Raw genomic sequence first — 24,144 nt, 5'->3', positions numbered from 1 at the left:
AATGTGCTTCCTGAAACTCACCATGACCCAAGACTATGGGATTTGGTGACAGTAAGCTGTGATCCTTATGAAAGTTACACACGTACAAGATCAAGAGGATGACTAGTTTAGGCAAAGCCCCACAAGACATATACGTCTGAACCTTAACATCAGGCACCTGCCCAGAAAGCTGAGTGTATGTCATGGTGAGCTTTGGGAAAGGCTCTGAGGAGAGTACCTTTTATGCCATATATGTCTCAATTCTTTAAGAATATCAATGAAGCTATCACACTACTAAATAATGACCTTCACAATGATGTAGATTGAAATTCTGACTTCTTGGTTTCCATGGAGCTCCCCATTGGGCTACGCTGGCACAGAGCCAGCTGCCCCATGGCTCACCTCCCTTTCCTGCTTTCCCAAAGGGCCTCATGTGCCAAGGACAGACATGAGCCCACATGATCAAGGACCACCTATGACCCAGGAAAGAGGCCCACACAGGCCCTATGAGCAGACTTTAGAACATTTGGGGAGGGAATTCCAGAGTTCTGGGTCTGATGGGCATGTCTCATTGGACATGGGAATGAACTAACTGGAGAAGGACCAGAGTGGGGCCTGCGGGGAAGGCTGCAGGGCCAGCCAAGTATTTTAATCTTTTCTGGGACTTGGTTTCCTTTTCCAATAAAACAGTACAAAACAAAACAATTAGATAAGGGCTTAGTTTTTGAGCACTGAGGTATTTTGCAGTTCCACAAACCTGTGGTTCTATGAATCTGAAACTTCTAGTACCTAAGCTTTCCCTAACGTGACATCGACCTTGGACAAAATGTCATAGTAATTCTGCTCTGTGAACATCAGGAGTCACGAACTATTAATCTCAGGATCTCCTGAGGCACTGAATTACCACATTGAGGAAACCAAGCCCCACATAGCTTGGGCTCAGAGGTCAAAGTCTTTCTGGTGCCTAAAACAGTTGCCCCACCAACGTGACACTGCCATATTTCTAGGGAACACCTTCTTCCCTTCTCTATAAGCTTTGCAGGCCTGCTGGTAGAGCACTCCATCCTTATTGGTCCCAGGGCAAGTAACCAGGGTGTCACAGAGATTCTTTCTTTCAAATCCAAAGCTTGTAGTCTACCCCACTTTCCCCTTACTGTCTCTTTAAGAGAGTCATAATAGCAGGCACAAATGAAGCTTTCTATGAGTTTTTTACTCAGAGTGAAACATTCTTTTTTGATTCCCACTATTTCAAAATCTCGAGTTCCCAAAGAATTGGAACCTGAGAAGATCTGGCAACAAGTCATATTCCTGGAACATCTTCTGAGTGGTCTTGTTTTCTGAATTGACTCTCCATTTTCTCTTCCTCTTCTTTGTAAATCTCCCTTATTCAACCAGATTGGGAAACCTTTCAATAGAGTTACACGTTCTCAGGAGATCTGAGCCACGCTTCCAACGTGAATTCTCTTCAAACCCAAACGAAGTGTGGACATGCCTCCTCCTCCTTGATTTTTTTTTCTGGCTTATGTTTTGTGATTGGTATTTTTTTAAAGCATAGTATCCCTGTTGCTCTACCTGCCCTTTCCTGTTGTCTTTAGCTTTTTAGGTATCATTTTCTTTGATGTACTTCTTTTCCATATGCTTTTCTTTGCTGGATTTTTATAGTGTTCAGTTTGGCAAGTAATTGTTGAATCAGAAGCTGTGGAAAGTGACAAAAAAGACACAGACATATCCAGCGAAGAGCTCAGGTGTAGTAGAGACAGACAGCAAAGGTGAGCTTCCCTCCTCTAGGCAGTTTGGGGTTTTCCCCATACCTGACTCTTCCCAGTCCTGGATGCCTTTCTAAAACCATCGCAGCCCACCGTAAATGAGTGCTTATGCTCCCCATCCCCCACACAGACGCCCCCAAAATGGTTTGGTTTAAAACACTTATGTTCTGATTCTTTGTGAGCTTTTCTGCAAACCGTTAGATGTCCTGTGAGCCACTACCCCCTAACATCCCTGAAGATGTGCACGTTGGCACCGTGGAAATGGCACAGCACTACATGACATCTCTAAACAGTTAGAGAGACATGCTGGATCTCCCGTCCCACTCTCACTTGTCCTTACCTCTTTGTCTCCTGTCCTAATTACGCCTATGAGGTAGGCACTCACATAAGCGGGGCAAACAGACATGAAGCCTAGCTTCAGTAATACCCCCTGACAATGGATAAAGTTTACGTGCATTGCCAGTTGGGAGTTTTCTTCAAACCCTACAAAGCAGACTTTTTTTTTTAAAGATTTTATTTATTTGACAGAGAGACAGCCAGCGAGAGAGGGAACACAAGCAGGGGGGGGTGGGAGAGGAAGAAGCAGGCTCCCGGCGGAGGAGCCTAATATGGGGCTCGATCCCAGGACTCTGGGATCACGCCCTGAGCCAAAGGCAGACGCTTAACGACTGAGCCACCCAGGCGCCCCCAAAACAGACTTGACATGGGACATCAAGACCAGTCCATTCACGTTCACCCTGCGGTGCAGAATCTTGCCATGACTAGCACTTCTGTGGCAGTGACGCTCCCAGAAGTTCACACCAGGAGGCTACACAGGCACAGAGGATGTCTAAACACCAGATGGGGCCCACCAGGGACATGAGTGAATTCAAACGGTCTGTGACAAGTACATTTGTACTTTATTTTCTCCTTAAAAATAACACACACACACACACACACACACACACACACACACACACACACACGACAGCAGATCCATTGAAAATGAGCATGAGGTGGAGTCGGTGCTACTAGCGGGAGGGCTGGATGAGGAGGGTTTTGCATTTGTTTGGCCGGGTTGCTTTCACCCTCAGGTGCTCCAGGTGAGCGAGGGAGCTGCGGGTTCTCTCTGAAAGAGCCCCGCGCGGAGTGCAGCCTGCGCGGGTTCGTTTCTGCAGCCAAGCCAGTCCCATCGGCTGACCGGATGGCAGAGACTCCCGCACTTCCAGCTGCCCAGAGATTCTTGCCGGCTACAGCGATCGGGTAGTGTGGAGATCAGACCTGTGGAAGTAGAGCAGACGGACTCTTGTCATCTTGGTTTTGTGAAGAGATGGCACAGCAGCTTTTAAGTTTTAAAAGTTAAACAGCTGTCAATCAATTGCTGGAGGAAGTTCTGCAGATGATCCTGTGGTTCTGTCGGTCAACAAGGTCATGGGCTATGCTTGCTTCCTTGTCTGTGAAAAGGCAGGTGGCCCCTCAGGTCTTTCTGGCTCTATGGTGTAGACTTTATAAAAACCCACGCCATCTGGGTGCACATGCTCACCTCTTCGAGGGAATCTACACCCTCTGTGCAATTTCCAAAGGCTGTCATGGTATCTTCTGGTTTGCTTTTTAGCCTAAAAATGCAACCATGCTCTTCCTGTCTCAAAAGCCAAGAAGTCATAATTTGGGTCATTCATGAGGTGCAGAATTCCCTTTGTATAGTTCCTACAGAGGTGGCTCCTGGGAAGCAGGAAAATCTGAGTTGGGCGGATGGAAGGGTGGGAGAAATTGGAGCTAGGGTTTAGGACAGCAGGCTCCAGATCAAAGCTCAGGCATTACGTCCAGCTCCTGAAGAAATGGGCACCTTTCTAACTGGAGAGACATGGTCTCCACTTAGAAGGTACAGGCTGAATTCCTATACCAGTTGTGGGGAGTGAGAGGAATGTCAGCAAGGAGGGGGTGAGATGTAGGCCTGCCCAAATCTAGACAAAATGTGGTTTATCAATTATCTAGCTTAAAAACCACAAATGCTCTTGAGAAGATGATTAATCTAGTATTAAGGGCTAAGAACATGCTTTGAGGTAGGGCAAAGATCCCAGGCAAGCCTGCAGGTCCTTCAGAAACTAACTGGTAAGGATATAAATTATACATGGAAACTCTTTAACAATGAATAAGGATCAGACTCAACACCAAAAAACCCAAAAAATCCAATTAAAAAATGGGCAGAAGGGGGCCCCTGGGTGGCTCAGTTCGTTGAGCATTCAACTCTTGGTCTCAGCTCAGGTCTTGAAATCAGTGCCGTGAGATTAAGCACCACGTTGGGCTCCACACCGGACATGGAGTCTACTTTAAAAAAAATTAATTAAAATAAATAAAAAATGGGCAGAGTACCTGAATAGACATTTTTCCAAAGAAATGGCCAGGAGACACATGAAAAGATGCTCAACATCACTATTCATGACGAAAATGCAAATTGAACCCACAATGAGATATCACCTCACACTAGTCAAAATGGCTAGTATCAAAAAGACAAGAAACAATATGTGTTGATGAGGATGTGGAGAAAATGGAACCCTCATGCACTGTTGGAGGGAATATAAATTGGTACAGCCACTCTGGAAAACACTGTGGAAAACAGAAATACCATTTGATCCAATAATTCTACTTCTGGGTATTTACCCAAAGAAAACAAAAACACTAATTCAAAGGGATACATGCATCTCTATGTTTACTGCAGTGTATTTACAACAGCCAAGATATGGAAGCAACCCAAGTACCCACTGATAGATGATGAATGGATAAAGGTATGGTATATTGTGGTGAGCACAGCATAAAGTATAAAGAAGCTGAATCATTATTATTGTACACCTGAAACTAAGGTAACATTGTGTGTCAACTATACTAAAAAAAAAAAACTAAAAAAAAAAAAGATGTGACACATATATACAATGCAATATTATTGAGCCATAAAAGAATGAAATTCTGCTATTCATGACATGGATGGACCTACACAGTATTATGCTAAGTGAAATAAGTCAGACAGAAAGACAAATACCATGTGATTTCATTTATACACAGAATCTAAAAATCAAAACAAATAAACACACCAGAAACAGACTCATAAATTCAGAGAATAAACTGGTGGTTGCCAGAGGGGAGTGTTGGGAGGATGGGTGAAATGGGCAAAGGAGATAAAGAGATACAAACTTCCAGTTGTAAAATAAATAAGTCATAGGGATGAAAAGTATAGCATAGGGAATATAGTCAGTAATATTTAACAGTGTTGTATGGTGACTAAGGTGAGCATTTGGTAATGTATGCAATTGCCAAATCACTACATTTTCACAATTTATGTCATACACTTGAAACTAATATAATATTGTATGTCAACAACACTTCAAAAAAAAATTGCAGACAAAAAAAAAAAAAAAGACTAAGGGTCAGAAACTGATCTGAGTTGTTCCTGCTTCTGGAAAACACATGTGATGGTTGCGAATTTATAAGCCCCTTTAGGACGTTTCTAAGTTGACTGATCATCTATCACCTAGTTATGTATTGAAACCTTAACCCTCACTTGTTTCCATAAAACAGATTGTGACATTCCACAAACCTTATCCCAAAAGATATTTCCCAGTACTGAGTCCTTTAAGAATTCAAAGGATTCTTGATAATCAGACACTCTGCTGTCTAGATAATGAAACGCTGGTGGTGGTCCTTACTCACAAGTGGGGTTGGGAAGCCACCAGCCTGCTGGGCTTCCTCATGCTGTGCTGTCACATGCATTTGGAAGCAAGTTGTGAATGTTTTCTAGAACTTATTGAGAGAAATCACCTTTTTCTTGTTTGTAAGAGACATTAAAGGAAATTATTTGAAAGTGGCCTAATGTAAACAAGAATGTAATTACTATTTGTTTCATGACATTTATTTAAATAAAACATTATACAAAAGATCCTTTGCAAAACTTTGTAAAGGTAGTATGTCATTAAGTCAGGGTTTGAACCACAAATTTATTATAAAAGCATACCAATTTGATAAATGTGTTGAAGGAGGTTTTCTATTATAATATTTGTATACTAAAAGGTGACAAACAAAATAGAAAAATGGTCACATCCAGTAAGGGGGAAAATTTGGAATTAAATGCTGCAGGTTATAGACCATCACTGCCCCTTACCTGGCCTAGAGATGACCTGGGTTTAGCCCTTTGAGAGAGAATATACTAGGCTGGGGTGCAGAGACCGTTGGTAGTTCTAGGAAACACTTTTGCTACCCAATGAGTTATAAAAGGGGCTCATAACTGCAAGCGGCTTTCAAAGAATAATTTTCTACAGGTGTAAACACCAAGTATAAGATTTGTAAATGAGGAGGAGTGGCTAGGAAATCTTAGCAGAACTACCATTCCCGGGACTGGTGCCTCAGGGTCCTCTAGGGAGATGGAGGGCAAGGTTAAACTTGCCAAGTAGCTGTTAGGTCTCTACTAGTCAAGAGGAAGAGGAAAAATTCATTGCAAACATGGCCTTGAAAAGGAGTATTTCAACCAGTGGTAAGATTTGTGGGTTTTTTTGCAATTAAGAAACTGGTGGGAGGGGGCGCCTGGGTGGCGCAGTCGTTAAGCGTCTGCCTTTGGCTCAGGGCGTGATCCCGGCGTTCTGGGATCGAGCCCCACATCAGGCTCCTCTGCTGGGAGCCTGCTTCTTCCTCTCCCACTCCCCCTGCTTGTGTTCCCTCTCTCGCTGGCTGTCTCTCTGTCAAATAAATAAATAAAAATCTTAAAAAAAGAAAAAAAGAAACTGGTGGGAGGTTCAGCTATAAAGGAACATATTTAAAATAGTAGAGTTCATTGAAAAGTTTTCAGACGTGATTATACTAAGGAGCAATACACAAGACAAGTGTCAACTTCCATATACAGAGAAATATAGACAAAGGTACCGTTGGCTAAGATATTTGGAAAAGATGCTTTAGGTTCTGCGTTGTCAAAGCAGTGCTGCTAGTGTGTGCTGTGATTCATGAGTAAACAGCACCCTGAATAAGGCTTCACTATTCTATATACCACTGATGCTCATCCTTGAAGAGACAACAGAATTTTAATAAAACTTGAATCGACATAGTAAGACAAATTAGCACCTGCCAAAAGTCTGCCTGTTATTGTTTTCAGAAGTAGATAGCTTCAGGATGCTTACTTTATCTACCTTTTGATAAATTCTATTAACAACCATATTATCTACCACTTTTGGCTAAGTTCCAGTGTTGTCTTTAAGTTTCAAAAATAGAATTTGAATTCCATTATTCCAAATTGATTATTTTAATCTTTTCCACACTTACTAGAAAAATGGAAGTATCCACTCTTGAGTATGAATAAAGCATATATTACTATATATCACTGATGTAACGTAGAATCCAGGAGTGGCGTCCATTATTATAACTTTATTTTGGAACAAATAGCCATATGGCACGTATAGCTCTACATGTTAAAATTGAAAACTTGCCTATGAATTCTTTGGTTAAGAAATCTATAAATGTGAAATTGGGTGATTTAATAATACCACATGTAGATAAGAGATCACTTAAAACTTCCTAGAGAGTTAGTTCAGAAGTAAGGGTATATAACTTTAAGAAGACAGCAAACAAGCCCATAAGTGTTCCTTGATTGGATAAAAAAACATAAGTCAAATACTTAAGAGCTTTCAAACTTATTTAAAAAATAAAATGGGGTGAAACACTGAAACTGAGAAAAAAACTGGTGGGAGGAATGAGAATTTTATGGGAAATAAGATGTTTCACACCTTTGCTTATTAGAGAAATGCTTTCATTTTATTCTCCAGGTAAGTTTGGACAGAATGGCTGAATTAATTTGTCCCTTTAAAATCCCAGGCTTGGGGCACCTGGCTGGCTCAGTCAGTGGAGCACGAGACTCTCAATCTCAGGGTCTGAATTCAAGCCCCACATTGGGCACGGAGCCTACATAAAAATTTTTTTTAAAAACTTCCCAGGCTTAAGGCAAGGCACTTGGATACCGGCACATCCTCCAGTACTTTCTCTAGTGCTCTCTTTCTGTCTGGGGAACTGGGATGGGGTAGACGTGCTCCTTACATGGAGCACCCTGCCAGGGGAGGATCCTGGAAGCACCTAACCCAAGAGTTATCACTGGCCAGGATTCACACTTTCTATTGCTTCTTCTTCCACCTCTTGACATTTTTTTTAATTAATTAATTTTTTAAGTAATCTCTATACCCAATGTAGGGCTTGAACTCACAGCCCCACGATCAAGAGTAGTATGCTCCACCAACTGAGCCAGCCGGGCGCCCCTTGATATTTTTATGCAGAACAACAAGACCTCTTCTTTGCTCTAACCAAATATGTCCACCATTGAAATGGAGTCCTAGGTAATTTCCTTCCTTTGAAACTCAAACATATGACCAAAAACATAAATGTCAAGTATCCCAACAACACGAACATTTTAATACTATTTTCCCTGCTTCATATTTCTAAAACTTCATATTTCTAAAAAGTCTTTTCACTATAAGCAAAAACATGTGGGGAAGTTCTTTTCAAAAATGCTCTCCCACACCATCCAGATGACTTCCTGATTATAAAAGGAACCTCCACAACCCACAGTCCCTCAGCACAGAGCTGGTGGGGAGTGGCAGGGATGTGGTAGGGATGTGGTACGGGGAGGGGACTCTCTCTGGGAGGCATATCTGGGCCTTGGGGCCCCTCAGGCCCAGTGGACCAGTCCCTGAGCTGAGGATCTGCCTCAAACAGTGGACTATGAAAGAGGGGCAGGAGTACCTTGGGTTGCTGGCTGGCTCCAGCGGCTCGAGGGTGCAAAGGAAGGTCATGAATTTCAGTCTGCTGTTTAGCAAAATTCACAAATACCTGGAGACAAGAGTAGGAGAGAGTAGGTAAATGTTTCCATAAAAATGGTTTCCTCTACCCATCCACCCACCCAACGTTCTGTGTCTTACAGAACGTTAATGTATTACAGTTAATGCACCGCTAGAGCAGCTGTGTCCTGCAGGAGGGGAGGGTGACCCCCCACAAAGCCTAGCCATCAGGGCCCAGGACAGGCTCGTTTCTTAGAATTCTGAGCTGAGCCAAAGGAATTCCCATGGGAGGATTCAAAAGACTCTGGGTAGATTCTCAGCTAGCAGCATCCTCCTAAACCTCTAAAGAAACTAAAAACAAAATACAAAAACAAAAGCAGGAGTCCGATCTCCTCTTTCTCTGTTCTTTATTCAATGTGCAGTATGGCTATGACTCCTGCTCCTGCCTTCATCTGCTGGCAAGGAGGGGCTGGTGGGCCAGCTCCTCAAAGGGTATATGGCAACTTGCCTATTTCCACTGCTTTATTAAACAGTCTTAAGGATGTTTATTTAAAACAAACAAATGGCAACAACAGTGACCCCCAGAAACAACTCAAATGTCCAAATGGATGAATGGATAAACAAACATGGTATATACATAAAATGGAATATGACTCAGCCTTTAAAAGAAGGAGATTCTGACACATGCTACGTGAATGAACTGGAGGACATGATGTTAAGTGAAATAAAGCTAGACACAAAAGGACAAACGCTATATGATTCCACTTACATAAAATATGTGGAGTAGTCAATAGAAAGTAGAACAGTAGTTACCGGTGGCTGGGGGAAGAGGTTAATGGGGTATTCTTGTCTAATGGATATACAGTTTCAGTTTGGGAAGATGAAAAATTTCTGGAGATGGAGGGTGGTGATCTATTTCACAATAATGTAACTGTACTTAATGCCATTGAATTGTACACTTAAGAAAAATTATGTTATATATACTTTGCTGTAATAAAAGTGATCACATTAAAAACCCTAATTCATGGCATGCAGGCTAATCAAAAATCCCCGAATTGAAAACTTTGAATGGGTGAATTTGATTGTATGTAAATTAAGCATCAATAACATTGATTTGAAAAGAAAAGAAAAAAATTTTCAACCACCAACCAGGAAGGATGAAATAAGGTCATAGCATTGAGGGGAAGGATGATGTAAAGTCAATAAAATTTGCTGATGGCTAAAATATCGTTAGAAAACAATGTCGAATCTACCAAGCTTTGCCCTAATGGACAGAGGAACCAGAGTGTTACAAATCAGGGGTGGCACGCCCCCTCTCAAGTGGCTTCCAGCCCAGTCTGTGCACATGGGGCCCAGCAGGCAACCTGCCTGGTCCAGCGTGGTCTGTGTGACGGAGTACTCCTCGATGAGCAGGCTGTCCTTGTGGGCGATGAGCAGCCGGAAGATGCGGGCCAGGGAGGAGGAGGGGACCTGGAACTGGAGCATGTTGTAGTGTCTCTCCCTCTGCACGCTGCCCGGGAAGTTGCCCTGGAAGAACTGCTCCACTGGATTCAGGTCGGGAAGCAAGTCTTCCTTTGGGGATCTGATTTTCATCGTGACAATGTAGCCATCTCCAAACCTAGGTGATATGCAGGGTGGCACAGCATGGGCCTGTTAGGGGCTAGGTCTAAGGCAATTCTGAAATAAGGAATAAATTCACCAAAAATAATGGGGATGAAAGGCCCATACTATAGACCTGTGTGCATGTTTAAAACTAGTAGGAAAAAATGCGTGACAGTTCCTGGAAAAAACAGTCTGATATTAGTTTTGAGAGGTCTAAATGTCTATGTGGTGAAGTGAGTCACCAGACCTGTGTCACAGCTTCCTGGGTCCAACTCCTGGTACACTGGATGCTCCCTGCTCCTTTCCCTCCCATTTACCTGCTGAAGTCAAAGGTGGTTTTAGCCGGTTGTGGAGAACACAACCTGCCCATGAAGGCCTCTGGAACTAGTGTTTACTCAGTAATGGAAAGGCTGCCTCCTCCTTCAAAGAGATCTCCAAGAGGCCACTAAGACGGGGAGGTAGCACTTCCTTGTGGAAACTTCCAGAACAAATGGGAACTGCTAGGGTCAGGACTCTTAACCCCTCCCCTTCCGTGTCATTTATAATTTACTTCAATGCTCCTTCTATGACCAAGGGTTGATCCCCTCTACAATAAAATACCTTTCCCTTCAGCTCTGGAAAACTGACTGTCCCTCCACATGGCAGACATTCCCTTCTCATCTGCTCTACCATGAGGATACTGATGAGAGGGAAAGCAGTGGGTAATCCATCCATGTCTCCTGCTGTTGGACCCAGGAAGCTATGACACGGCTCTGGTGACCTCATAGGCTGAGCTGACATCCCCCCTAGATATTTGTGCAGTATCCAAGCTGTAATTGCTCAAGAAATCACAGGTCCAATACCCAAATGCAGTTAATCTACTAGACCTTCCTCTCAATCACTTATCTGCCCTGATGCATATGAAGGATGATGTGTCCTGTGCAACAGTCCCATGGGTACAAGACTAAGCATTTCAGCCTAGATAAGGTAGGTTATGTACTGTTCCTTTTACCAACTAGTGCAGTGACTTTTATGTTCTGGGCTCTTAAAAAGTGTTTGTTAAATAAATGATTAATAACTACGAATCCACCCTTCCTAGTTTATAAAACATATCAGAATGCAAGGAAGCATGGCATGATTATCATAACCTTATTTTAACTGATTGTTGGCTTTGGCACACACACTATTATTAATAATGCATTATTTACAGCAGTTTACAATTTATGGGGACAGGGTAATCCTACTGAAGATTACTGGCATTGTTGGCTTGTCATATACTACATAGTCACTTCTCAAACTCAAAAGCATAAACATGTCTGAAGGGAAAACTGATTCTCAGGCTATTTGGTCTCCTAACCATTCCTATGTTGGTCATGGACTCTTCTTAACTAGGTCATCGATGCTGGATCTGCTGGGATAAGTGGTGGGGTAATGAGGCAGTGGTAGGGACCCTCCTTCATCCCAGCCAGGCTCTGCATATGCCCCAATCAGAACCCCATCTAGAAACTCAGGGAGCCCTCAACCACAGGCAATTAGTTCAACCTAGAGAAGTTTCTTTCAGCACAGCAGATTTCTCTGTCTGCTGTGGAACAAGGCCCAGACCACATGCCTCCGCCGACAGGATAAGGCAGCAGGACACCCCCCCAAGTGTCAGTAGAGAGCATGGGGCCTGGAGGACCCCCTCTACCACCAAGGAAGGTAACAAAGGCGACCCCCCAGCATATCCTTACTTGTACTTGAGGTGCTGAATGGTGCCCAGACACTGAAAGGTGCCCTTTACCATGATGGCCAACCGCGTACACAGAGCCTCGCATTCTTCCATGCTGTGGGGGCAGGAGAGAGGAAGTAAAGAGGGGGGTGCCCTGTCTGCCCCCCTGTTCTACCCCAGCCCCTGAGAATCTCTTGCCTGTGGGATGTGAGGACCACAGCTCTCCCTTCTCTGATGATGCTCACAATGGCGTTCCACAGCATGCGGCGTGCCTGGGGGTCCATGCCTGTGGTGGGCTCGTCCTGTGGGGCGGCAGGGAGGGCAGGGAGCTGGGCTTGGAGCCAGCCTCTCCTGGTACTGCACCCTCCTTGGCTGACTCCCTCTGAGCAGCTCTGTCCTCTGGCAGACAGTACACAAAGTGCCTCCCCAAGTGGGCAAGATTTGGGGAACCCAGGCTTTGGGTAGGGAAGGCAGGGGGTCAACTAGGAGAGTAAAGAGACATTATGCATATCCACTGACCCATTTCAGCCCACGAGTGGATTAAGGTTGATTAAGGCAATGGCAGAATTATCTTAAAAATAAAAAAACCAACAGTCTTACATATACATTTGCAAGGATGCGAGAGATAGCCCAAGTGACTTGTATGAGTCACCTCCCAGTCCTGCAACCCATGCCCTCATAAAACACCAACAGCATGGGCACAAAGGCCTTGGGTCTGGTGCAGCTCCAGTGAGAATCACATGAGCCTTTGATCCAGGCCAGTGCTCCTGCCCACTTTACATCCCAAGCAGACTTCCTCCAGCAGTAGTAATTTCCGACCAGAGGGGATGAACTTCCCTGCTGTGAGCCTTTTGGCCCAAAACAGACTTCCCAGGGGCTCAGAGTGAGACTATGTTGTGACTCCAGTTTCCCCCAAGAGTTTCCCCCCAAGAGTTCTTGTACCCATGAACCAAACACTGGGTTGATTTGCTCAAAACGAGCAGTACAGGAAACAGTCTAGACGAAAACAGATCGCTGCATTTTCTAAATATGCTGGCCCAACCACAGAGACGCAGCTCTTGGTTCAAGCCCTTGGGCCCATCTGTCCCCACAGGTCCCGGTGACCCTCACCAGCAGCACCAGAGGCGGGCAGCCCATCAGTGCAATGGCTGTAGAGAGCTTCCGCTTGTTGCCTCCACTGTAGGTGCCGACCAGGCGGTCTGCATAGAGAGACAGGTCTAGGCTCTGAATACTCCAGTTTGCCACCTAGGGAAGAGGAGGAAAGCCCATTGTGAAAAGACAAACAAGCAAACCTCCACCAGTTCCCAGTCTTAGGCTCCCAGATTTCACACCTTCAGGTCAGACACAGCTAGGCTGACATAAGGGCACCTTCTGGGTCAGGTTCATGGGCTTCAGGAACCAGATGTCTCCTTTCCATACTGTGCCTCACGCTGCAGTTTGGCTTGGTGCAGCCCCCGGAGAAAAGACCTTCAACCTTATGAAGACCAAGACAGTGCTTCCCACTCAGGGTCCCAGACTATGGCTAAGAGTGGAAAAGTCCCAGGGTCTGATGGTGGGTCTCAGACCCGTTGTTTCTACCCTTTGACAGGGTCACACTTGAAGTCTCCTGCATCTAATATATACTTATTTAGCCACTGCTATGAGTCAAGCGTTGTACTAGGCACTGGAGAATAATGGTGAACATAGCCACTGCTGTTGTACTCACAGATGGAGTGGTGGATGACACACCATAAACAGAATAATGACAGACTGTAAAAGTGCTTTGAGGAAAATCAACGGAAATTATGATAAAGAATAGTGTGTGTGTGTGTGTGTGTGTGTGTGTGTGTGTGAATGTGCATAGGAAGAAAACTAGAGAAGTCCTTGGAGACAAGCCCACCATGCTTCTGCCTTCTGTACTTATGGTACCTCTGCCTGGATGTTCTTCCCCTAGATATGCCCATGGCTCACTCTGTCAGCTCCTATAGGTCTTCACTCAGAGGTCACTTCCTCTGTGATGCTGGCCCTGTGCCACCTTACCTAAAAATTCTTCCCAACTTTATTTTTCCCCTACTGACTTTTCACTTGCAAATGTACTGTATATTTTACTTACTTACCTAATTATTATCTGTCCTTCCCACTAGAACGTATAGCAATGTTTAAAAATAAGAATATTACAAAAACATTCATAAACACTTTACTCTTTTTCTCTTTTTCCCTTTCTCATGCGTGCGCATGTGCACAACCACATACAGACGCACACATGTATGATTTTTTCAGAGCCATTTAAGGTAAGTTGTATATCATGGCCCTTTACTCCTAAGTACTTTAGTGTCTACTTCCTAAGAAGAGGAATACTCTTACATAACCACAGTACAGTTACCAGTGCTGGTAAATTTAACATTGTTCTGATACCTTCATCTGATCTACCCTTCATAGTCAGGTTTTGCCAACTGGCCCAATGTTTTGTGGCTACTAACGCAATATTTAACCTGTGTATTTTGCACTGTGGGAGGTATATCTTTGGGGTAAATTCCTGTAAGTGGGATTGCTGAATCAAAGGGTAAATGCATACATTATTTTGTTAGGTAGGAGGCCAGGGATTTTCTTGTTTTGTTTACTGCTGTACCCTCAAATGTAGTAGTATTTGGCATATTGTAGGCACGCAGAAAGCATTTGTTGAATGGACAGCATGTTCCAACTTTCCCATCTCTAAATAAATTCACTCTCATTAAATAGACTTAGGGTTTACTGAACTCCTGAGTGGCTAAAAGAAACCATTTTTTACCCTCTCAATTTCATCTGCTGGTACACCTCGAAGCCGGGCATAAAGGTAAAGATGTTCTCGTCCTGTGAGCAAGTCGTCAACTGCATCAAACTGAGGACAGTAGCCCATATTTTGATGGACATCAGATATATTGGTTAAAATACTGCAGGAAGAAAAAGCAATTAGCAAGTTTCCTTCAAAGAGGGGGGTGACAACAGAGATGGGGCTGGAGAGTTTCTGTCAATGGGACAAGCAAGCTACCTCTCCTCTTCTGCTTTGCTTCAGAAATGTGCACGACATTTATGAATCAAAGCAGGGGCCCTTTGGTTAGAAACTAATGAACTTCTGGAATTCTGAGCTTTGACTCCAATAGATCTTTCCCAGTTTCTCTGCCTAGAATAAGCTGAATATCTGTTACCCAAAGTCAGCTTTAGTTTTGGAGTGGATCACCTCATATGTGGGTTTAAAAACAAAGGGAAGATCAGGCTTTAGAAAACGACCAGTGAGGGGTACCTGGGTGGCTCAATCCGTTAAGCCTTCTACTTGTGATTTTGGCTCAGGTCATGATCTCAGGGGTCTTGGGATCAAGTCCCGCATTGGGGTCCTTGTTCAGTGGGGAGTCTGCTTGAGATTCTCTCTCTCTCTCTCTCTCCCTTGCCCTCTGCCCTTTTCCCCATTCAGTACACACACACTCTCTCTCTAAAATAAGTAAATCTTTAAAAGAAAAAAAAAAGAAAATGACCAGTGATTTCTGATCCCTTTCAGGCATTTGGGACGTAACAGAGAAGACGCATGCTCTCTAAAGGAAGTAAACTTCTTTGTCTGGGCTTATTGGCAGAGATACAGGAAATGAAAGAGGAACCAGTGAGAGCCCTACCCAGAGCAGGAGACCAGCAGGGAATAGAGAGGAAGTGAACTGAGTTCTATCAAGTCCCTTTGACTGATAATATTCTCCCCCACTAGAAAACACATTGCCTTGATGAAAAAATGAACTGTCTAATCTGGTCTAATCTCTCCCTGCTTCCCTTGTAGCTTAGGATCTATGAATAAAAGATAGATGCAACAGGATGGGACAGAGAGGCACCAGGCAGCCCCCACTATAATAAAAAGTACTTCAGGAATGGCTGTGCCAATTAAAACCAGCCAGGGAAGCAAGGAGAGTACTTTGCCAAATTCATGGGAGCTGCCCCACCAGAGGAACCCAATCCCACATCTTAAACCCACAGTTGTGTTCCAGTTTCCACCTCACTTAACTTCCATCTTCTAGGCATCAGGCTGTGTCTTACTTGGACTGTCATTTGATGTCTTATGGTAAATCCCATGATAGCCTCCTGCCTGCTGTCCCTTGGTCCCCCAAGACTCCTTTTGTTACCACTGACAAATTACTTGTTTGGTTGCAGGTAAGCTGGATCTGCAGATGAGACAGACTCAGCCACGGCCCGGCTTCACCCCTGCTTGTTCCTTTGCTCTAGACCCAATATGGCTGGGGAAGGCCGGGGAACCGAATCCATCCTGTCTGAGCCATGTCCAGTGGGCCTTCAGCCATGTTGCTGAGCGTGGCTCCCAGGGAAAGGAAAGAGGCCCCGGTCAGGCAGATGATGAACAGAAGTCCATACTGCCTAAATCCACTTATAAACCACGGCAGAGGCTTCCTCCGGGCACACCTGATGCTTGCGAGCTCTGCTGTGCAGGGAGCAGCCTGGAAAGTGGCAAACAGTGTAGGCTCATGTTCTTGATCCTGTGCCACAGAGGACCAGTCTGTTTTACTCACGCCTTGGTGCAGAGAGCAGCAGGCACCCATCAGAATCCAAGGACACATGCCAGTTTTCCCTTTATGAAGGCTCCTTGGCCTGGTAAAGCCAAGCATCAGCACAGAAATAGCCAAATCAGACTAAAGCCCCTGAAGGCTCTTAAACCAGCCCCCATCTAGAAACTGGATCCAGAGAACGGGTACTTCCCCACAGGGGTTCTTAACCTGGGGCCCAGGGATCCTGCAGGACCATAAATGTGCTTCAGGCCTCAGTAAATTCCCTTAAACTCTTTGCAAAAACATATGGAGGGAAATAATGGGGGATAATGATGGGTATGTGTATTTTTAAGACTTTATTTTTTTTTAAGTAATCTCTACACCCAATGTGGGCCTTGAATCCACAACCCCAAGATCGAGAGTCACATGCTCTACCAAATGAGCCAGCCAGGTGCCCCAATAATGGTCTATTTTTATAGGAAGAAAGTATAGTTGTTTATCAGATATTTAAAGGAGTCTATAACCCCCCAAAGACTAAAAAAACCACTGACATAGTGCTCCCCAGAAGTTTCCAAGAATCCCTGCTTCCGGGGGCATGTCTTAACAATCACAATTCAATTCAATTTCCCAGAAAGTCTATGTCTTGTACTTTTTGGACCACGCTCTCTTGGAGGCTGATTCCTCTGCACGGATCTTCCGTGCTCTCAGAGTCATTCTCAGTACAGGCTCTGATGCTCACTCTCCCTGTGCTGGGACGGGAACATGGCCCAGGACCCGTGAGAGACACCCTGAGCCTGGAGGAGCAGGACACTCACCTCTTGCCTGCTATAGTGGCGTCGCCTGAGGTTACTGTGGTGTCCCCAGTGAGCATCTTGAATGTGGTTGTCTTGCCAGCTCCGTTCACGCCCAGAAGACCAAAGCACTGAGGGAGAACACACAGAGCTGGCCTCATCCTAGAACCCCAGCAGCCCAGGGAGAGTGGACTGTCAGGCCCTAGGGCAAGTGAGGGGGTAGGCGGGAGACACTTTCAACCTGGGCTGCCATGACAGAGGCCACTAGCCATGTGTGGTACAGGCTAGCAGAACTGGGCACCTCAAGATATGCCACTTGTCCATAATGATGATTTTGAGCTGAAGGCAATTAAGAAGCAGCAGATAAAAGACAAGCTCTCTGGGGGCGCCTGGGTGGCTCAGTCGGTTAAGCGTCTGCCTTCGGCTCAGGTCATGATCCCAGGGTCCTGGGATCGAGTCCCACATCAGGCTCCCTGCTCAGTGGGGAGTCTGCTTCTCCCTCTCCTGCTCCCCCTGCTTGTGCTCTCTGTCAAATAAATAAATAAAATCTTAAAAAGAAAAAAAAGAAACAAAAGCTCTCTGCCCTCCCGTTTGCCTAAAGGCAAGACATAAATTTACAAGGTGTCCTCTCTTGCCCTCTCTACCAGAAAGACTAAAAGTTAATTGCCAGAATTAGAGCCTTAGCCTGGAGACAGCGCCAGAGGAATCTACATAACAGACTTTACTCACTAGCCTTTATCTATCATTAGTTCCCTCCATATTCGCCTTTTCTGTAATTTGCCACCCCTACTGACTCAGTCTTGTCACTTCTCTAAACATGTCATTCCTTTGCCAAGATGCTATATAAGCTCAAGTTCTAACCACCTCTCGTGTCATGTATCTCTAATCATTCCCTAATAAATGTCTGTTTTTCTCTTCTTAATCTTTCATTAGTCCAATTTACAGAGCTCTATGCAGAGAACCCAGGAGGGTAGAGGTAAGAGGATTTTCCTTTCTTATAGTGACCACTGAGCACTTGAAATGCAACTGGTCTGAAATGATATGCGCTGTACATATAAAACATGCCCTGGATTTTGAAAACTTAAAACAACAACAACAACAACAAAGAATGTAAAGTATTGCATCAATAATGTTTTATATAAATTACATGTTGACATGACAATATTTCAGATATATTAGGTAAAATAAATGATAAAGATTAATTTCCTCTGTTTTCTTTTTTTTCACTTTTTTCATGTGGCTGCTAGAAAATTTAAAATGACCTCTGTGGCCGAGTTTGATTTCTTTGCACTAGCTGTGCTGTAGTGGGGAGAAGCAGCGTGCCCAGGAGTGTGCAGGGTACCCACCTCTCCAGGGCGGACTCCAACACACAGCCTGTCCACTGCTGGGCTGGAGGTGCCCGAATAAATCTGCAAGATGCAGAGAAACTGGACTGAGAACCGAGAGAGGGTTAGAGGTGAAAGGGAAGACAGAGCAAAGAGCAAAGGATGGTTTAGGTTAGAACTATCGACACAAGGAGGTTACATACTGGCATGGGTGTTCAGAGAGGTATTGTGAGCCCTGGGAAACCTCAAAGCTGACCCACTGTGCAGAGATGGAAGGGAGAAGGGTGAGTGAGGCTCAGGTGTAGGGGCTCACACTGAGGCCCTGTGCCAGTGCCCAAGATGAATACTGGGGAGAATGCACTGGAATTAGGTGCTCTTGGAAGTCAAGTTATAACACAGAGATGACAACCTCACATAAAATTAGGAAAATGAATTGCTTGCATGGGCATATTGCTTATTCTAATGTTATGCCATCTCTGGATCCAACTGGCATCTCCAAACTAACTCGTCTACACCGAGTCCCTTACCTTGGTTAGTTCATTTAGCCTTAAGATATCAGTTTTATTTCCCCCACTAATAATTCTTTGTCTTTCTTCAGCCACATCGTCATCTTCATCTATGATGGACTCCTTAGCAGGCTCGGCAATCCTAGAGGATAGAAGGGGGGAGGGTTGGGTTGGTGTGCAGTGTCCCTGGTTTCCAGTCCTGGCCTCCCCATGTGTGACCTTGGCTTTGTCACTGAACCTCTCTAAACCTCACCTCCTTCAACCATATGGTAGGGAGGGGAAAACAGTGTCTACCTCACAGGACTGTGGAGAAGATGAACTTGGCACAGCATCTGGCACAGGGTCAGAACTCAAAACCTGGCTGCTGTTATCATTACTGAAACACTTCATTTATGGTAAGCACTCAGTAAATGTCACCCGTCTCCCGCTTATCTCTTGAACTAACTCCTCTCCCGTCCATTCGATCAAGCCTTGGTCCCCAGCCCCTGCTGGTCTTCCCTGACTTCCAGCCTCTATAGGCATTTCCAGGGCCTCGTCATTCTCTTCCTCCTGCCCTGCGGAATAGAATCCTCCCCACCCTTAAAGACACAGCGTCTTCTCTGAAACCCTCCCTGACCACCTTGGCCTATAACCTCACTGGCCACATCTAATTCGTCTTTAAATCTTGTCTTGTCTACTGTTTATTCTAGTCAACCTATTTTTCTTCATCTCCCAATGGCCGCACTCCTATCCAGGTCACTACTGACTCTTCCTTGGGTGCCAAAATGGCTCCTGTCTGGGCTCTCTGCTTCTAGACCTGGCAACTCATTCACCTGCCTGATTGAAACACCCCAACAGTGCCCTGCTGCCTTCAGGCTTAAACTTGAAGTCCTCACCAAGGTGAGGGGCATTTCAGGACTTGGCTCTGCCTACATCTCCAGGCTCCTCTCCCACCCCCCTCACATTCCCCCTTCTGTGAACTCCCCACAGGTTAGCTTGTCCTCTACCAAAAGCACCCTTTCTTCTGCCCTTCCCTTCTTCTTTTTGCCCGGTTGCCTCTCAGCATGTGCATGGCTGTGGGCTTCCTGAAGCCAGAGGTCATGCCATGCTTCTCTGGTGCTCTTTCAGGCCTAGTGTGGCAAGACTTGCTCAATTGTTTGGCACCAGAGTTTGAAGCTACCGAGTCTGTTTTGCTCAACAAGTCTACCTCCTCCCTCCTATCCAAAGGTCTCTTCAAGATGTGGCCAAAGCTGTAGAAAGGGGCCTGTGAGGGCTGAGGGTCCCATGGACATCAATCCCCCACACTGTCCCCCATAACTAGCACCACTTCCTGGTCATGTCATTTTATTCCAAGTGTGTTGGCACACATTATCTCATTCAATCTTCACAGCCCTGTGAGTAGGGAGGTTGATTTGTTTCTAGTAAATCGATTCCCTGTGGATTAAAACCTAAATCAAGTCCTCTGTATCTTTATTTATATGTAGTAAGACTCAGCCAGAGAGGATGAAAGGATAAGAAACAAACCACTGCCTGGGAAAGTGCATTCCAAGAGCCCAGTGATTTGTAGCTCAGGGCCCTGGGCAGAGCCCTAGTGAAGGTCAGCCTGGATGGCAGAGGGACAGCCTCTGCAAACCTGAATGCCCATATCAGAAGGAGGCAAGGCCTGGGTCAAGAAGCCAGGGAAGAATGGCACAGCTGGGCTGGGTCACAGTTGGCAGTCACTGCCCCCTTCTGCCCCCACCTACAGGGGCACAATCCCTGCCCCTCTCCCTTCACACTGCTCCTGGCTTCAGTAGCTTTGGATATCACCCCCATATTACTCCTTGTCCCCACTCTCATATCTCTAATTAGCAAAGGGGCTCACTTTGTCTATTTTCTTGTGAATGCATAAGTCTATTTCCCAGTACTTTGGATCTCCCTTAACTATTATCATTTGTAAGGCTATTCTCCAACGTAAAATGAGTATCTGTTAATGAGGTGAGAGGGATTAAATACTAGTGACTGAAATTAAAAACTGGATTTTAAATACTTTAAAGTTTCGATTCTTCACAAATTCCTATTCGTGCCTATTTTAATGTCTCTCTCCTTGTGTCATTCAGAACAAGCCAGGCTTTAAGGGTGTAAAAAACCATCATGGAGTGGGGCTGGTGAGGAAAGAGAGGGCTACGTGGATGTGAAGCCAAGTCCCTGGACAAATGCAAGGAGCTGCCCTTGGAACCCTTAGGGCGGCAGCCTGAACGTACCATTGGGTGAGGAAGAAGTGGTGCTGGATAAGGAGAGTCAGAAGGAAGTATACCACCCCCTCTGCGGCCATGGCAACCAGGTTCTTCCCAATCAGGTCCCACTGGAATGGATTTGCAGAGTGCTCCTCACCTGTGAACAGGAATTAAGTCCACTCAGCTGCCCCATTGGCCCCTAGAGACTAGTCACAACGTTTGGCCCAGCTGGTCTTTACGCAAAGGAGTAAGCGAGAGCTGCACCTCGGCCTCATCTCGGTTTCTTGAGTCAGAGTAGGGAAGAGTAGGGAAAAGTCAGCTCCTCAGCCACAGAGACAAAGGCAACTGATCCCTTCTGGGCAGTAGGACACTCCCAGACCAGCCAGGTGTCCCCTGGCTCCAGCCCAGGCTGCAGGTCTGGTGTAGGACCTCCCGCGGCAGCCTGCCCCGGCACAGAGGATCTGCAGCCATGTTTCACGGGCCTCGAATGCCACCCACCAAACCGGGCATAGACATCCGTCACAGCTTGGCTCAGCGCCAGGTCAATGAGGCCCCGGCCCAGGCAGAAGTGGGGGAAGATAATGAGCAGCTTCCTCAGCATGGCGTTGAATCTGAGCAGCGTCTGAAACATAGAAAAGCAGGACAGTCAACTGTGGGGATTGAGCCCGCCTGCCCCTCCTGATGCCCTCATAGGGCAGGACCAGGGGAAGGCCTGCAGGCAGAGGGGGCCCAGCAGCCAGGCTGGCTGCAGAAGGAATATGTCACACAGATACGGAGGTTTTGGGACACTCACAGGAGGTGCCCCTAGCCAGGCAGCCTACCTGGGGAGCTGTCACTGCAGACTCACTTGGAAATTCCACATGAGCCCTCCGAGGCATTTGTTCCTGGCAGATGCAACAGCTGCTGGGAGTGAGGCCCAGGCTGTCTCTGCTTTGGGACAGCTGTGAGCTGTTACCGGCTTCTGAGGCTCGCTCATCTGCTCTCAGCCCAGCTCGTGCCAAAGAGGAGAAGGCCCTGCGTGTCTTCCAGCTCTGCTTCTCAGCAACCACAGGACAGCTAGGTGTGTGGCTGCTGCCAGTAGAAAAGAGGGCCAGGGACTCTCTGGTGCGTGTGCTGAGTTGGGGGGACTTGTTTTCAGATGGTCAGGTTGTGCTTGCTACTTTCGCCCAGCAGTGTTGGGCAGAGCCTCCCCCAAGATGGCAGAGGGGACGCTGCTGCCCACTCATCTGGCCCCTCCCTACCGCACAACTGGCTTCCTCCTGGCCTCCACACCTTTGCTCACATGACCTCTCTCTTGCTGCCCTCCCCATGGACCCCCTCTCCCCTGCTTCCAGCACAGTGCTTTTGGGTCTCTAGGCCTTTGCACACCCAGTTTCTATTAACCATTGCTATTAGGAAAGAATGCTCTCTCGCCTTCTGTTCTCTGGAAGATTCCAGACCTTCTTTAGAAAGCTAGCTGGAAGGATGCCTGGGTAGCACAGTCCATTAAACATCCAACTCTTGGTTTTGGCTCAGGTCACGATTTCAGGGTCATGAGATCGAGCCCCATTTCAGGCTCTATGCTCAGCATGGAGTCTGCTTGAGATTCTCTCTCCCTCTCCCAAATAAATAAATAAACAAATAAATAAAATCTTAAAAAAAAAAGCTAGTTCGAATAACCCCTTCTCTCAAAAGCCTTTTCAGATTCCCATGTAAAATATCTATTTCTCTCTTCTAGTACTTACAACATTGTCAGCCAAGGTTAATTACTTCTTCCTTGCCTGCTATGCCCACTAGTCAGTGGTCCCTGGAGGATAGGGACTGGGGTCCTCATTATTTTGGTGTCCTTTCTAAATACCTTACTTAATGATTAGCTCATAGTAGGCACCTCATTATTTATTAAGTGGGCTAACAAAATCCTACTTATTCCAGGCCAGGCTCAATTGAATTTCCCCAGCTCTTTCGGCCCATTCTGATCTGCAGTGTTTTATCTGTCTCCTTCCCTTGCTGTTCTATCACACGCTGCCTTATGGAATGTCAGGTACTGTGGTTCATATTGGTTCCTAGCTTGGTGCACAGGTCATTTCTCGACCGGAATGGGAGTTCCTGCAGGGTTGGACGGCAGGTCACACGTGTTCACATCAGCACATCCATTACATGGTGCTCACCTACTTGATAACTCTTGACTCAGTAGGGACAGCACCTACTGGGACCTGTACGCCTCTTGAGGGACCCTGGGAATCTCTGTAGCATCTGCCTCTCTGAGGACTTACATGAAAGCAAGCAGCTTTTCTGCAGGGAAGGGGGCGTGCTCCGTAAATGTCAGCTAAGTGAGGGTAGCCCTCAGGAGGGAGAGAGTTTTGAGATGCTTCGAGCTTACTCTAATTTTTCTGAAGTAACACAATCTCTTAAGACGCAGTGGGCTGTGAGCCCGTGACAAACAGTTCTGAAGAGAAGCATTTTCAGTCTGCCAGGAGGCTCTGCCATCAGCAGAGTCTGTGTTCTTTCTCATCCATCTCTCTTCTGGGGTACATTTTTTTTTACCAGTCATGGGACAAATGAGGTTTTGTTTCTTGCTTAGTGGTCGCAGGAAGTCTGACAAGGTCCAGGGAAGCCTCACTCAGGAGGCCATGGGACTGGGGGCTAGTGTAGATTTGCGTTAGGTCCTCCCAGCAGGGCCCAGAGGTAGGAGTGGCGACAGCACTGAAGTGCTGGCTGGTGGCCGCCCTCTGAACTCGAAGACTAGTGAGGGAGGAACTGGGGACGCGGGTGCTTGGCAAGCCTGCTGGTGCTTGAGAGTGCTCGGCGGCCCCAGCGGGCTCAGACACGGCTGGCTGCGAGTGGGAGAGTGGTGCACAGACAGCCCTGGAGCCATTGCCATTGCCTTTTTTTTTTTTTATGCCGTTGCCATTGTCTTAGGGATTAGCCTGGCCAGCTCCTTCTGGGCAAAGGGACGTCTGGGGAGTGTGGACAGGACAACTGTACTTTATAGCTCAAAAAATGAGTCATTCAGCACCATACATTTCTAACCCTACCCTC

General features: G+C 45.9%; 1 protein-coding gene across 1 annotated transcript in view; it reads right to left on the bottom strand.

Annotated features, from left to right (window-relative positions):
- Window positions 1-2,364: 2,364 nt before the first annotated feature.
- Window positions 2,365-24,144, bottom strand: part of ABCA4 (ATP binding cassette subfamily A member 4) — a 133,515-nt gene continuing 111,735 nt past the window's right edge. The window contains exons 41-52 of the mRNA XM_040627018.1: window positions 21,625-21,748; window positions 21,154-21,283; window positions 18,953-19,073; window positions 18,447-18,509; window positions 17,125-17,231; window positions 14,584-14,725; window positions 12,927-13,061; window positions 12,015-12,118; window positions 11,839-11,931; window positions 9,896-10,145; window positions 8,493-8,579; window positions 2,365-3,005 (exon numbers count right to left, since the gene is read on the bottom strand). Coding sequence (XP_040482952.1) covers window positions 3,000-3,005; window positions 8,493-8,579; window positions 9,896-10,145; window positions 11,839-11,931; window positions 12,015-12,118; window positions 12,927-13,061; window positions 14,584-14,725; window positions 17,125-17,231; window positions 18,447-18,509; window positions 18,953-19,073; window positions 21,154-21,283; window positions 21,625-21,748 — 1,362 coding nt within the window. The 3' untranslated portion in view covers window positions 2,365-2,999. The remainder of the gene's footprint in view (window positions 3,006-8,492; window positions 8,580-9,895; window positions 10,146-11,838; window positions 11,932-12,014; window positions 12,119-12,926; window positions 13,062-14,583; window positions 14,726-17,124; window positions 17,232-18,446; window positions 18,510-18,952; window positions 19,074-21,153; window positions 21,284-21,624; window positions 21,749-24,144) is intronic.

The sequence above is a fragment of the Ursus maritimus genome, unplaced genomic scaffold (genome assembly GCF_017311325.1).
Source record: "Ursus maritimus isolate PB19 unplaced genomic scaffold, ASM1731132v1 scaffold_12, whole genome shotgun sequence".
Lineage (NCBI taxonomy): Eukaryota > Metazoa > Chordata > Mammalia > Carnivora > Ursidae > Ursus > Ursus maritimus.
The sequence above is the reverse complement of the archived record's forward strand: the minus strand, read 5'-3'. Positions and strand labels throughout refer to the sequence as shown.